Here is a 15,822-nt window from a genome sequence, read left to right on the forward strand (position 1 = left end):
ATAATAATAATTTTCCCAGAATGGAAGATTATTCCGTTGGTCTTCTCATGCGGTTTTGGAAGCTTCCTGAGAGCCCACAGCAGCCCTGGGGACCCGACGGTCCTACTTCTCCACTGTTTCTCCTGTTCGGTGCTTAACAGTATGGTCCCTAGAGTCAGCACAATCTGGTTTCTCATCTTGGCTTTGCTGCTTACCAGCTGTGGGACTTTGGCACATCATATCACGTCTTTGAGCCTTAGATTCCCTATCTATAGCTACACCTCACAGAGTTGGTATAAAGAGAAAATCAGATCAGGTCTATGAGCTCTTGGTTTTACTCTTGCACTTGCCACAAAGTAAGCTTTTAGTTCAAAAGTATATAATAATGCTATGGAATAATAATAATAATAACAGTAAAATAACCTTGGAAATGATGACAAAAATTCATTTATTATTTCATTGAACAACTATTTATTGAGTATCCACTGTTCTAAAAACTAGGAATATGACAGTAGGGGGCAAAAAAGACAAAATCCCTACCCTTATAAAGACAGATTCTAGTAGGAGATAGCAGTATCAAACAGATGAATAGGGAGATATATAGTATTTCTGATAGTAGCAAGTGCAACAGAGAAAACTAAGTCAGGAGTGAGAAGGAAGGAAGGAAAGGAAAGTGGGGACAATTTTAAACATGGTGGCAGGAAAGGCGGTCATTGAGAAGGTGATATTTAACAAAGATCTGAAGCAGATGAAGGAGTGAGCTGGTGGAAACGTGAAGAAAAGGGTTCCAGCAAGAAGAAATAGCAAGTGCAAAGTCCCTGAGGCAGGAACATGTGTTCCTGATGCATTTAAGGAATAGCAAGAGAGACAAAAAGTCTAGAGAAGAGACAACAAGAGGATTAACAATTAATAGTATCACAGGCATGTTATATACTCCAAAAGATTGATAATTAAAAGCAGAGCTGGAGCTGGCTCCATGGCCTAGCGGTTGTATTTGGCCTGCTCCGCTTCAGCAGCCCAGGTTTGGTTCCCAGGCATGGACCTATACCACTCGGCAGAGGCCATGCTGAGGTGGTGACCCACATACAAAATAGAGGAAGATTGGCACAAATGTCAGCTCTTGGTAAATCTTCCTCAGCAAAAAAAAAAGTGGAGCTAACTGTACTTTTGTAGTCTCCTATCACTGTTTAAGAGGTTCCCCTATGTGTCAATTTCAGAAACACCTCATACACAGGAAAGTATCTTTCACTTTAAAAGCATACATTTTTAACCCAACAAGCAAACTTGAAAATATCACCTAATTTTCTTCCCTCAACCCCCCAAAAAAAGTTTACATAAAGGAAGGAGGCTTACCCGCCGTGAAAACGTCCTCTTTTTTGTTCTTGCTGTATCCGTATATTCTCCAATCTAAGCGGACTTGGGATGAAACCAATCTCACAACCTTCTTTCACCAGCCTTCCTATCCACCAGTCATTGTTATATTTCTGGAATGCAGAAATGAAACTGCTATCAATAGTAATTCACTTATCTTCCCATTCCATTAATTAATTTCAGGGGACCAGACAAATGAAACACTATTTATCTTATATAATATTATACTATACTATATGTATAAATACTATTTATCTTATATTACACTGTATTATTTATATCTGTCGGGTCCATAGACTAAAGCAGAGGTCTGCAAACTTTTCATCTAAAGGCCAAGATAGTAAATATTTTAGGCCTCGCAGGCCATATGGTCTCAGTTGCAACCACTTGAATCTGCTGTCATAGTGCAAAAGCCGCTACAGACAATACGTGAACAAGTGAGCACGGCTGTGTTTCAATAAACGTTTTCTTTACAAAAAAGTCAGCAGGCTGGATCTGGCCTCTAGGCCATAGTTTGCCAATCCCTGGACTATAAAGTCAGGTCCTAAACTTTGGATTCCTTTGGTCCTTGTCAAGAAGCCCTAGCCAATTTTTAAGGGGTGGATTTTGTAAGGATAAACATGCATCAGTGTAACTGGAACTCTAGAAGACAAGAGAGACAAATCTGAGATGAAAGACATTTAGTAGTCTGTCATTTGTCAAAAGCTTTCAGGTAAAAATTCCACAGGACTGTCAGTAATCTACTCTCATTGGGAAAGAATTGAAATCTTCCAAATATAGGTTTGCAAATTAAGGTCTATCTTACTACTGAAGAAAAAGAAGCCTACTCTTACAGGCTAAGTATTTTATATAGGTGTGGAATTTTTGAAATAATCTCCAAATAGCCTGAAGCCCAAAGGGAACACGGGATTTCCATTTAAATAAAGTTCCACAACATGCAAACTCGGGAAAGAAACCCACACAAAGGCTTTAGGCAACACGGACAGAGTCTCTGTGAACATGTTCCTATTCAATAGGTCAGCAAAACTGCATTTGTATTTACAGGTTTGCTGAATCCTAGGGAAGAAGGCACATTTAATCCAAGCCACCTGCCTCCTGGAAGGGTTCAGCTAGGGGATTTCTAGAAAGCAGGTATCAGTCTTCTTTTTACATCCTCCAGAGATGATTCCAAAAACTTCCTTTATTGTCTTTATCAGTGTTGCACAAGATAACTCTCTCTCTTCAATCCAAAAAGTACCTATTTTTTTGGAAATGTCACAATTGTACGTAGTACACTTTGCTTAGCTCAGAGGAAAGTGGATTTATCTGTATACGTGACACTGACACATTGCGGAGGAGGAATGGATGGTTTCGTTGAATCATTGCAGCATAAAATTCTGCAGAACTTTGAGTAATTCTGAGTAACAGCCTCACACTCAAAAGCAAAAGGACACGGTTTAGGGATTTGGCTTTTATTAAACACACAGCTGCTGCTACACAAGGCACGCATGGCATGTAGTATGAGACTGCACTGAAGAGATGTGAGTCGACAACATAAAATCTTGAACAATCGAGGTCTTGGTTTCTCCCATTTTCCCATCTTTTGTTTCAGGATAACAGGCCTGAAATAACAGGCCTGTTTATTTTGGAATTAACAAAGGCAAGGGGACCCTTTTAGAATCTTTGGTGCGTATGTCTGGAGTTTAAATTTTACTGTGGTGGGGACAAAACAGACTATGAGTCATAGTTTCCTAGGGCTTAAGTTATTTCCTGAAATTAAGTTAGCCCACTGGAACACTAATTTTTTAAACGATACCCAAGTGACCTTAAAGGGCTTCCTGAAATGCTCAATGAAACTTCTCAATATTTTAACTTGGTTCTAGGAAACAGCTAAAGCAGTGAGAATCTGACTCAATGTAAATGAAAGTTCTTTGAGCTGCTTGGGAGAAAATTTTTACGTACATTCAAGAGCTTAATGCGCTCATCACTGGATGTATGTGATAAGAAGAGCTGTAGCTTTTCTAGGCGTTTAAGCTTTTCACTACTGAGAAAGTACTTAAAACAGTTCATAATGGATGGTCCTCTAGGTGATGGACAAGAGGAAAGGCTACAACTTGGTTATAGAAACGTGTTCATTTGTGTTGATGCTCCAGGAACATTTGCCAGCTTTCTGGCAAGGTCACCTTAGCGTTGGTTCCAATCCTTCTCATTTTGATTTCCCTAAAATGATTAGTGCTTTCTCTTTCTAAGATGTTTTCTTATCTGGTATTTCAAGATCTGAAAACGAGTGGCTCTAATCCACACAGGATTACCAGCTCAATTCCACACATCAAACTGCCAGACTGAAGAGAAAGTCGCTGATCAGGGAGCATAGAGATCAAAAAGCAACCCACAGGACAAATTGGCAATATTGACGGAATGGAGGAAACCATTAAGTACAGTAAGGTTGGAATGTTGGTGTGAGCGAGTGCGCATGGAACATGTGAGAACTTCTCTTACCTTTTACAGCGCTGCTTCTCCTCGGAAAGGATGGGTGGTAGGAACCACTGAATATGGTTTGGTCATTTTGTGTGTGTGTGTGTGTGTGTGTGTGAGTGAGGAAGACTGGCCCTGAGCCAATATCTGTTGCCTATCTTCCTCTTTTTGCTTGAGGAAGATTATCTCTGAGCTAACATCTGTGCCAATCTTCCTCTGTTTGATGTCAGATGCGACCACGGCGTGGCTAGGTCCATGCCAGGGCTCTGAATCTGCAAACACCGGGCCGCTGAAGTGGACCATGTGAACTTAACCACTATGCCACCAGGCCATCCCCGGTTCGGTCATTTTTGATGGGAATGGTGAGACAAAATCAACTTAGATTCAGATGCTGGGGTACATGTTTCAGGTTGAGGGTCCTTGTCTTCTAGGCAAATGTGGGTATCCTCACTCTATACACCATTGAGAAAGTGGAAGCCATCAAGTCGATGCTTCCTGAGCTTCCCGTTTCCAAGGCTCTGGCCTGTCCATGCCTGCACTCATCTTTTTCCTGCAGGTTACAATGAATAAGTGTCCTGCTTCCTATCAAAGGTTTGCCCCTCCACTCGAGGTCTGGACCCACCCTTCTTGCCTACTCAGAAACTTTACTCCTCTGCCTCTCTCTCCTTTCCCATCAATCTCTCCGTCTCTCACAGTTTGTTAATATCAGCATGTACAGGTGCTCCAATACCTCCCATCTTGAAAGAAAACCTCTTTGACTTCATACTCTCCTCAGTCTACCACCTGGTCAGTGTCAACTTCCTTGAAAGCATGGTCTACATTTGCTAAATATACTTCCCAACTCCCCATCTCCTCACCCCACATCATTTGGCTTCCATCTCCACAATTCCACACAACGGTCCCAATGACTTCCATGCTGCTGACCACCATGTTGCTAACCCAACCAACATGCATTCCTCAGTCCTCATCTTAGGTGACAGGTCACAACATTCACTGCAGCTGACTGCCTCCTCTCTTTGGACACACCCTTATCTCTCGATGTCCATTCATTGCTCTGTCCTGATTTTCCTCTTATATCTCAGGCTTCTCCTGTTCAGTTTCCTTACTTGTTTCATCTTTTCATGTACTCTCCTCTACAGGATGGAATTCCTTTGGGTTTGATCCAGGGCTGCCTTCTCTCCTTCCCATACTCTCTCTTTAGGTGACTTCTTTCATTACCACGACTTTAAATGCCACATATAAACTAATGATCCAAATTTTTATTTTGGCCCAACCCTTTCCTCTGAGCTCCAGATTCTTCTGCCTAACTTCCTACTTCATATCTCCTTTGAGATGTCCACTCCCTAACCTTCCTCCCTATCTGTCCTCTCCTGACCCTAGTCATCTCCATCCCAGTTGCTCAATTTTTAAACCTCAATTTCCCTAATCATCCTTGATTTCTCCCCCAATCTTAGTTCCTACACCTAGTACATCACCAGCGCTCTTCACTGAATTTCCACAATATATCTCAAATTTGTCTACTTCTCTCCATCTCACTGCCACTATGCTGGCTCAATCCCATTATCTCTCACCTAGAATGGTTCTATTGGTCTTCCTGATTCCATACTTATCCCACTCCAATCCATTGTCTCCACAACAGAGTAGGCTTTAAAAAAAAATAAATTCATCCCACTCCTCTGCTTTTAAAGTCTTCAGCAGCTTCTTATTACATTTAGAATAAAATCTAAGTCTTGCCATCACCTTAAGGTCCTACTTGACCTGTACCCTGCTTACTTCTACAACTCTGTCTCCTCCTACTAGGTCCCTGGCTCACTCATTCCAGCCATATGGCCTTCTTCCAGTTAATTAATTGTGCCAGGCTATTTTTCTACCTCAGGGCCTTTGTACATGCTGTTTCCACTCCCTAGAAGACATCCCTTGCTCTTTTTAAGGGTGGCTCCTCCTGATCCTTCAGGTCCCTACTTAAAGGTCACATCTCAGAAAGGCCTTCTCTGATCACCCCTATATTTAAAAGTATATAACTCCTTCATGCCTATATTTAAAAAATTTCAGCATCTGCTTCATTTTTTCCCCAAGAAGTCACAGTTTGGAATTATTTATTTTTTCATATTATCTGTCTTCCCACTAGAATTTAAGTCCATGAGGGAAAGGACTCTGTCTGCTTTGTTTATAGCTGTCAGACAACATCTACCAAGGCCTAGCACATACTAAGTGCTCAAGAACTCTGTCGTAAATGAGTGACTAAACAAATGTAGAACCTCACCCAGGTCACATGGGCACAATGCAAAGACAGTGAGACATCTGTAGACATCCAGATGTTTGACCTACTTGGTATCAAATAAGTAAAATCTTAAATATATATATATGTCTTGATGTCACTAACGCATTGTAGAATGCAGAGTTTCCAAGACAATGATTTCAAAAATTGTTATATATTTACCATGCACATCTTGTGTTAGACTGGGAAGTAAGAGCGGGTGTCTCAGTGACATTACGTGATCGCATTCCTCAGGCTCCTCCAGTCTCAGGTTTCACTTTACTGTCCTACCTTTACAGTCTCCTTTTCCTAAGGTTCAATTTCCAATGCCTCCTCCCTAGCAGAGCCAATGGAGACCATCAAGTAGGCACGTCCTCCACTGTAGGCTCCCAACCCCATCAGAAAATTCTGTGCAGAACAGGAAGTTCAAGGAAGGCGAGACTTTCCTCCTGACTCATCCTAATTCTTGTACCCATCTTCCAGATGTCATCTCCTTTCCTCTCCTCCAGCCCCTCACTCTGTCAGCTATGACTTTTCCTTTCAATATATTTCACTGGGTTCATCATCTCAGCAGGGAAAGCATGCTTAAATCTTTCCCATCCTAAAAACAAAAAAAGGAAAGCAAATTTTTAAAACAGTCCCTCAACTCTATGCTATCTTCTCCTGACTAGCACCCATTCTCCTTTTCAACTCAAAACATTTAGGAAGAACAAATTGCAATTCCTCTCCTCTGGCCTCCAGATTATGTGGGTAAAGGCCTATTAAGTATCTTCATGGGAGTTTCACAGGGCCCCAGACACAATGTACTTGAAAGCAAATTTGTAACCACGATCACCCCTGCAACAAGTCTTCTCCCCTCTCTGCCTTCTTTATTTTGACAGCTGACACCACCTTCTACCCTTTCAAGTAAGCTGGAAAAACGGGCCTCCATCCTTCACTTATCTCTGTCTCACTTTCTCCAATATCCCTTGCCTATGTGAAATCTCCCAATCCTCTCTATTTGCCCCTTAACCCTCTCTCAAAGCTGCTCCCTCTCTCCATCCTCTCTGCCACAGCCACTGTCCAGCCTCACCACATCTCCCCAGCCTCTGCAGTACTCTCTCAACCATCAGAGTGGTCATGCTAAGATACAAGGCTGGTCCATCTGTCCTTCATTTAAAATTCCTCTCCAGCCCACGGCCTGATGATAAAGTCTAGGATTCTTGCCATGGCCTAAGATGTTCTTTTTTTATCAGGCCCCTGTTTCTCTGACTTGGCCCATCCCCTGGACCACTCCCTACTTACCTCCTTCCAGCCATGCTGCATTGCTCCTGGCTGTCCCTTCCACCTCATGCCACCCTCACCCCCCATCCAGCCTGAATCCCTCAGGCTTCGCCACTTCTGTAGAGTTTTCTGGCCCCCTGATCCTCCTCCTCTCCAGCCAGGTGGTCCCTCCTGCTCTTTCTTTGGGCTCCTACAACACCCATTCAATTTGACTGTAATAGAACTTGTGATCCCACGCAGAAGCTATGTACTTGTCATTCTCTTCTACCAGACCTGGAGCTCCCTGGCAGCGGGGACAGCCAGCCTTCATCTCGGATTCCCCAGTGCCCAGCACAATGTCTGACATGAAGTAGGATTTCAACATACCTAGGTTGAGTAAATGAAAGTTTCTGATGTCACTATTCCACCTTTTGAGTTGCGAGGCCTCATGTCCTCCTTGTACTGCTCAATTCCTTAAGCTTTCTGTTTCCCAAAGTCTTCCGCCCTCTTTTTAGATTTAATACTTTAATTATTCTACTCTCTAGTGTTGGTTCCAAGGTCAAGGTCCACAGGATTATAGCCCAGATGGTTATAATTACAACATCCCTTATAAATGGTCCCTCATGGGTAGGTGCCCTGCCACCAAACTCATGTTTCCCTAAGTTGGATCCATCTGTCTACGGCTCTGCAGTCATGCAAGGTGATGAAAAGGTGACCAGAGGACCACAGGTCTATCTTAAATCCATCCTATGATGATGGTGATCCGATGTTTTAAATGTGGAATAATGCAAGCGATGATCTCAGGCATCTAAACCTCGGTGAGGATGAATGCATTTGGAAAGCCCAGCAAATTAAATGAGGTAACTTATTGGCAGCTCCTCAAGGCTCCTCTCCATTTAGTTTGGCTCAGAGCTGATTCCTGGCTCTGGCCTTGTGGCAGGTTAAGGGACGCAGAGTGTCCTACATTTACCTCTTTAATGTGTAGAAAGTCCTTGGCATCAAAGGAGATGGCCGTGCTTGGAACAGGCACATCCTCGTCCAAGGCCCCACAGTAGCTCACGTTCGTCTTCACAGCAAATGCTACAGGTTTGGACTGGAGACAGAACCACAGGATAAGGATGGAGGAAGAAAACAGAGGAGGACTTTTCATATTGAAAAGTACAATAAGATAATTGACAGTACCAGGCAGTACAGGAAATCACTTTCCAAAGAGGGATCTCTAATGGGTTTCACATTCCCAGGCAGCATTGAGAAAGCTACAGAGATGACTCTGAAAATGATTCATTCCTAGCAGCCCAACCATTTCCCCCTCCTGTGGTATCTTCCAACCACCCAAAGCACCATGCCCTAAAGTATTAGGAGGGATAGAAAGGCAAGGAAGGGCAGCCTGCTTTGTCCTCTAGTTATAAAACTTATGTTATTCTAAATGATAACAGACATCCCCACCCTTGGGATACAGGAAATGTGTGCTGGGTCTTAAACAAAAAGGTAGTGGAGGAGTAAAATAAATATTTTTGAAATAGCTGCAGATCTTAAATTGTGTGGAATCCCCCTCAACAGAATACGTTGCCCTGCCAGAGAAAAGAAAGGTCAGTCAGGGGTAGACAAGAAGGGTGGGGCTGCTCACACATCACCTTCTCTCGATCGAGCAAAAGCTGGGTCTGAAACTCTTGTTGGACAAATTCCTCCCCAGAAAGTGCTCTTGGGCTGACACAGCCTTTCGGCAGCTAAGCAAATCACCAGCCTAAGCTAATAGTGTTGCCAGTGACATCTGGGTGACCACAGTGGCCACAAAACAGACTCTGAAAGAAAACTAAAACAAAAATCAGCCACAAATGAGCATATGAGGTTCCTGCAGTCCTGGGTTGCTTTGCTGTTGGCTCACTTACTCATGCTGGGAACTGACAGGGGAGCAACAGTTGAGGAAGGACCCGAGTTAAGAGTCTCATTGATGTCCCTTCACAGGCACTGCCCCAACACCCCTTCCGCCAGCCAAGCACAGAGACGGCGGGTGCCAGAGCAAAGGCAGACACCTCACCACCTGCAACATTCTCCTCTTACTGCTTTTTTAAAGATTTTACTGGAAAAATAGAAAAGAGAAGGAATTCTCTTGGTCTGAGCTTCGGTTTTTCTTCCAAAAATTAGAAAGATTGGATCAATGTGCCTTAGGAGTCTGCCATGGAGAGGCGGACATGAACCCTGTTTTATATTTGCATACACTTTCATTTGACAAAAGGGTCTGTGCTTAAAAAAAAAAAAACGGTAGGAAAGACACCGAATAGGAGGTCTCTAGTGACTCTTCTGGTTCTAACACTCAAAAATGCAGTTTGTTCCTTCTTGCCTCCTGTGGGTGCAGACACGCCGATGCGGGCCTCTCCCTGTGGAGCATGCGAAGGTCCATTTTGGCAATGCCTCTTATTGCTCATCTTTGCTGAAATGCTAATAGTTGTTCAAGTTCTGAACTTCACGCTGAATCTGGGAAGGCAGATTAAAACCAAGAAGGAAGAGCAGAGAGACCAATGTGGAGACCCACAGAACACTAGTGCACGTGTGGCCTGTAAGGTAGGCTGATGTCATGGAGACCAGGTGGAGAGCCAGGACCTCAGAAGGCTCTCTGCCAACATCGGGAGTGACAAGCTTGCTACTGGCCACAATGGCTAAGTTGGGAGATGACCAATAATTTTCACCACCAAATCAAACACGAAAGGACGAAGGGTCAGTGTCTCAGGAAATGGCACCCTGGGAATGCTACTAACCTCTCTTAGGTTCAAAGGATCAGGGAAGCTTGCAATGTGGTACCTGATCAGGGTGATCATAAAATGATTATTCCAGAGAAATCTGAGGCAGGGGAAGAGTAGCTGATACCTGCTGAGCAACATGCCACTTTGGAACCAAAGAGGAACAAGACAGTCACCTTTGCTCTCTCAAGCTGGATAGCGGCTTGCTGCTCTCTCTCCTGCCGAATCGCTTCCCGATCCTCTTCCAAAGAGACATCAGAGTCAGACGGCCTGCTTGTGTAGGAATCCGCTGAACCCTGGAAAGGAAAACCCGGAGTAGTTTAAATGAGGTGATGTGGAGCTTCTTAGAGTGTCACATCCATTACAGCATCCTGGAGAGAGTTCTTTTCATTTGCATAGAACTTGATGCATACGGTCTGTGCCTTTTTGCAGATACAAATTTAGACGGCAGAATATAGTTAAGCGTCTGAGTAATTCGGAAGGTAGCAATGTTGTGAAGGAAAATATTTTGACTAGATTAAGTGCTAGGAAGTAAACTGCAATGAAAATTATGTGATATTCAGCCCCAATTCTTCTTGTTTTGTGCTATCTTTATATTAAGCCCATATTCATTTGTGGAACTGGAGTTTCATTTCATTCTCTCTTCTATACATACATCTAAACGAAAAAGAGACTCAGCCTATTACAAGAGCTAAATCCTATCTGTATCTTGGGTTACAGATGATCGATTTGTCTAAGATTTTAACACAGCAAAGCAGAAGCCTGCAATAGTAAACTGATTTTCCAGTTCCAATGTTGACACCATTGAACTCTTTCACTATTAAAGCTTCAATCATCCTGCAGCAGCCACACTTGGTCACCATGGCCACCAAGCCATGAACCTTGAGGATGAAAACAAGGATGTCCTCAAATGAAGCCCATGCCTAGAATGGCTATTTGAATAACACTGAAATCCAGCCTGAGTAATACGGCCAAGGGACTGGGGGTGCCCCTCATCTCTTGGTGCTCACTCCATAAGAAGAGATGAAAATAAAAAACAAACAAATAAACAAAAGAACCCAACCCTGGAAGTTTGCCTTCTGGTTGCTAAAGGAACATCATCCTTACAAATTCCTTAAGCTGGCATTAGAAGCTGATATTTGCATAGATGATGATATTTACACAGCAGAAGTATCGATAGGCATGTTTCATAAATCATGCACAGGTTTTGAAAAGCATAGACCTATCCATATAGCTGAGAATTTGCTATCCATCACAAAAAAAAGAACTCTAAGACTGGCTGTCTGCTGAAATGGGCCCTTCGGAAGTTTTTCTAAACTTAGAAATGTTAGGGTCTGTTTGCTTATACATTATCCGTGAATTTGCTGCCTGTAAGGGTAGCTCTGCCTCTCAGTGAAGGGTATCATTCTAGCTGGGGTGATCTCTCCCACCATAAAACATCCTAGCACAGATTTTCCTGGCAGTCTAGAACAATTAACTCCTAGTTAGAGGTTTTATCAGGGTACCCAGTAGAACCCTGGTTCTAAATTCTGCCTCCAAAACTCACTTTTGAAAACTTTACACAAGTTACTAGATCATTCCAAGCCTCAGTCTTCTCATCTGTACAATGTGACATTGTCTGCTTCACAGGATTAAATGACATAAGACATAAGGAACAGCTAGCATCTATTGAGCCCTCACTATAGCACCAGCATGGGACCAGGTGCTTTGCACACCTTATCTCACTGAATCCTTACGGCAGTGGGAAGCTGGGATTCAAACTTCCATACTCCGGCCTTACAGCCAGCAGTTTCAAACCCTACACTGAGCTGCGCTTGATAATAAAATATTTACTCCAGGATCTGGCACATAGTAGGCACATAATAAACAGCCATTCTCACCCCCGTTTTCTAGTGCTGACATTTCTACATTAAATTTTAAAAAATGAATTGAGATTCTAAGCCTTTTTCAACTCAATTATAACATATATATGGCCAAAAGCCCATCTTAAAATGTATCCATTTTTCTTATAGTATTTACTGCATAGAAAACATTGTAAGTTTTTTTTTCCCAGCTTGTTGAGATATACCTGACATATAACATTGTGTAAATGTGTTGATTTGAAACACTTATATATTGCAAAATAATTACACTCTAAGTTTGATAACTGCAACGTGTCCAAGTCTACGCCTTTTATGCAGCACTTTTGAAAGTACTCTTTACAGAGGAAATACATTTGTTAATCAAATTATAACCAAATTCCTCTGTGCAAATCTACCGGGCAAAAATCTGGACCTACAAAATGGATAAATACAGGGTGACCATTTTATAGATGCATTCATTGCTTTAAAAAAGAGCTACATTGAAATCCTTCAAAACAGAGAGTTCTCTCAGAACACATCTTTGGTCCAAATTATGGTACCGTACATAAAATCCAGAGTAAGAGAGAAAAGAAATAACGTTTCTAAAATATATATGAAAACAGTTTTGAGTTAGTTCTAGGTGATACTTTGCTGAAATGCGATATGTACAGTAATCATTTTAAGGTGGTGGACTGGCTGCGTGAAGATGTCGGGACCCTAAAGTGATCATGGAAGGAGGCACTTGCCTTGTTTTGGAAACACGTGCTGAGGAAGGCTAATGATTACAATTCACAAGAAAGCAGGTTGCCCTCTGGAGCAGTGAGTCAAACAGCTAAAATCCACAATCTACTGTTGACACTAGGAGATGGCTAATTTCCTGAAACTACCTTAATGACTTTTCAAATCCTGGCATTCAGTCATCTCTGAGCGCACAAAAAATGACTGAAGGACTCCTGCAAATGAATTTTATTTGAAATGTGAACAAGGTTGTAAGAATTTCAAAATCACTTAAAAGCTCTAGTATTGCCCAATATGTAAAAGCAGAAGCTTCTGTTTACTTCTCTATTTCTAAGAATACTGGTAGAGAGAAAAATAAAGCACTGTGATATCCATCTTCATAATTACAGCCTTATATCACCACAATGCTTACTCTGGGTTTTTTTCAATGACATCTACATTTCTTTGAATATGGAAATGATTGCTGTTGTCTCTCTCGGTCCTAGGGAAAGCAGAGGTCCAACATCAAGAGCCCAAATTTGGTCCATAGACATATTCTGCTGGCTTGGCACAGAATTGTTTTCTTGTTTTTATTTATTTTTAGTTTGCTTCAATTGGTTAAAAGAGAGTATAGACATATCCCAGGAGAAAAGAAGGAAAAAGGAAAAGAAAAGGATCCAGGATATTTACAAAGGCACAGAGAGAAGAGCAAGAGAGCCAGAGAGGCAAGAGGAGACTGCTGGGCTGGACAAGAAGAAAGATCAGGAAGGGAAGGGGCTATAGCAGACTTGGTAAGTAAGACTGGAGGTTTGCAGCAGGATTTTCCAGGATCTGGTTAAACATTTATGATCATAAACAGGGAAATAGCAAGAAGAAAATAATGCTGGATGCTAAGAGGACAGAACTGAAGACGTAAAGGTTACTAATTCTGGTCAAAGTTGGAAACTGCAATCTCACCAGCTTTTCATTTTCCAGAATTCCATTTCATAAATTAGGCAAGGAGCGAGCTAACCAATGTATCAACTGAGCCAAACCTGGGCTGTTAAGCCACGTGCAAGAGGCAGCACAGTGGCTAGTCTCTCAAAAATTCCTAAGCAGACACCATTACAAGTCACATCTTGGAGTCTCCAATGAACCAACTAAGTTGGGAAAAAAAGGGAAACCATTGCTCCAAGTCTCTTCATATATATATATGTCATTTTAAAAGCTATAAAATAATGTACCCTATTGAACATCAAAAGAAAGAAACCCGTATCTTTCCATTAACATAAGGCCCAGACTCCTTTTTCTTTCTTATTCAATATTGAAAACAGATTCCAGCCTCATGCTTTTCATGAATCTTCTTGAGTACAAAATACAAAACGCCGATGGAAACATTAGAAAATCAGTTTACTGTTGTCCTGGGAGAAGGAAAGTGATCTCAAGTCGAACAATGGAAGGGCTTCTTCTCATGCCAGAGAAAGGGGGCATGATGTAGGTGGGAGAGCCGCCATGGCTTTTGGGGCCAAGCAGTATTGGGTTTGACACTGTTGCCAGTTCTTGTTGGTTGTGGATCTCGGGCAAGCTAATTTAACTTTCTGAGTCTCAATTTCCTCCCCTGTGAAATGAGGATAATAATACATACCTTGTAGAGTTTCCCTGTGCTTGATTTGAGATGAAACATCATTTCTTTCACTATCATGGGGGAAATTCAGGAAATGCCAGCAGTTAATCTTTGACTCACTAATTAAAGTTTTTGGCAGATTTTTCTTTTTCTTTTTTTTTTTAAAGATTTTATTGTTTTCCTTTTTCTCCCCAAAGTCCCCCGGTACATAGTTGTACATTTTTCGTTGTGGTTCCTTCTAGTTGTGGCATGTGGGACGCTGCCTCAGCGTGGTTTGATGAGCAGTGCCATGTCCGCGCCCAGGATTCGAACCGACGAAACACTGGGCCACCTGCAGCAGAGCGCATGAACTTAACACTCGGCCATGGGGCCAGCCCCTGGCAGATTTTTCAACACTAACTTTTTGGCTACTCTAGAGTTCTGGGATTTATATCATTTTTTTTTTTTTTTAAACAGCTTTATAGGAGCCAGCCCCGTGGCCAAGTGGTTAAGTTTGCGTGCTCCACTTCGGTGGCTCAGGGTTTCACCAGTTCCAACGCTGGGCGCAGACATGGCACTGCTCATCAAGCCATGCTGAGGTGGCATCCCAAATTCCACAACTAGAGGGACCCACAACTAAAAAGACATAACTATGTACCCAGGGGGCTTTGGGGAGAAAAAGGAAAAAATTTTTTAAATCTTAAAAAAAAAGCTTTATTGAGGTATAATTCATATATCATAATTTTCACACATTTTAAATGTACAATTCAATGGTTTTTACAAATTTATAGAACACAATTTATACCACAATCTAATATGAGAACATTTCTACCACCTCCAAAGAAACTTCGCGCCCATCTGCAGTCACTCTCCATTCCCACCTCTAGACCCGGTTATCCACTTATCCTTTTTAAACTTAAATAGACTTTCTCTTTTTATGAGTAATTTTAGTATTTAGATATGTCATGAAATTAGAGCAAAGAGAAGGGAGACTATACAAATGTTTGATTTTAAAATGCATTAATACTGGATAGAACCTTGCTATTGTCGGAACTATTGGGTTTCATGGTCAGTCTTGTCAGTCATGGTCAGTGGGACCCTCACTTCCTAGCTTAGCTGTCCATTCATTCGCTGGACACTGACCATCTGTCAGGTTCTGTAGTGGCCACTACCTGAGAGGAGAACTGCTGAACATTTCTGAGATTCTTTCCTCATTTGCAAAATGGTCATAAAACCCTTCAGGGTTATTTTTGGGAATTAACAAGATACATGGTACAGCATAGTGTACAAGCATAATGCTGGCACATACTAAAGCAGTGCTGTTGAAGAGAACTTTCTGCAATGACGAATATACTCTGTATAGGCACTGTCCAATATGGTAGCCACTAGTCACCTATGGTTATGAAGCCCTTGAAATGTGACTAGTGAGAGCGAAGAACTGAATTTCAAATTTAATTTTTAAATTTTTAAAATTTCATTTCATTTTAATTAATTTAAATTTAAATACCCCACATGTGTAACTAGCGCAGTACTAGACACTCCAAATGTCAGTTTCACTTCCAGATCAGGCAAGTAAATGTTAAACTTGGGTATAAATTTGGTTATTTTAATAGTTGAATTAAATGGACTAAGTGACAGTGG

The 15,822-nt window shown here is 41.9% G+C and overlaps 1 protein-coding gene across 12 annotated transcripts in view; it reads right to left on the reverse strand.

Annotated features, from left to right (window-relative positions):
- The window catches only part of CACNB4 (calcium voltage-gated channel auxiliary subunit beta 4), a 241,374-nt gene that overhangs the window by 38,009 nt on the left and 187,543 nt on the right, over window positions 1-15,822 (reverse strand). For 8 of the 12 annotated variants that reach the window (XM_070579765.1, XM_070579766.1, XM_070579775.1 and 5 more), the window contains 3 exons: window positions 10,218-10,337; window positions 8,274-8,396; window positions 1,333-1,463 (listed from right to left, as the gene is read on the reverse strand). In XM_070579765.1, the coding sequence (XP_070435866.1) occupies window positions 1,333-1,463; window positions 8,274-8,396; window positions 10,218-10,337 (374 nt within the window). Of the gene's footprint in view, window positions 1-1,332; window positions 1,483-8,273; window positions 8,397-10,217; window positions 10,338-15,822 lie in introns of all 12 variants that reach the window. The other 4 variants (XM_070579772.1, XM_070579771.1, XM_070579770.1 and 1 more) reach the window with 1 other exon arrangement.

Source organism: Equus przewalskii, chromosome 17 (genome assembly GCF_037783145.1).
Source record: "Equus przewalskii isolate Varuska chromosome 17, EquPr2, whole genome shotgun sequence".
NCBI lineage: Eukaryota > Metazoa > Chordata > Mammalia > Perissodactyla > Equidae > Equus > Equus przewalskii.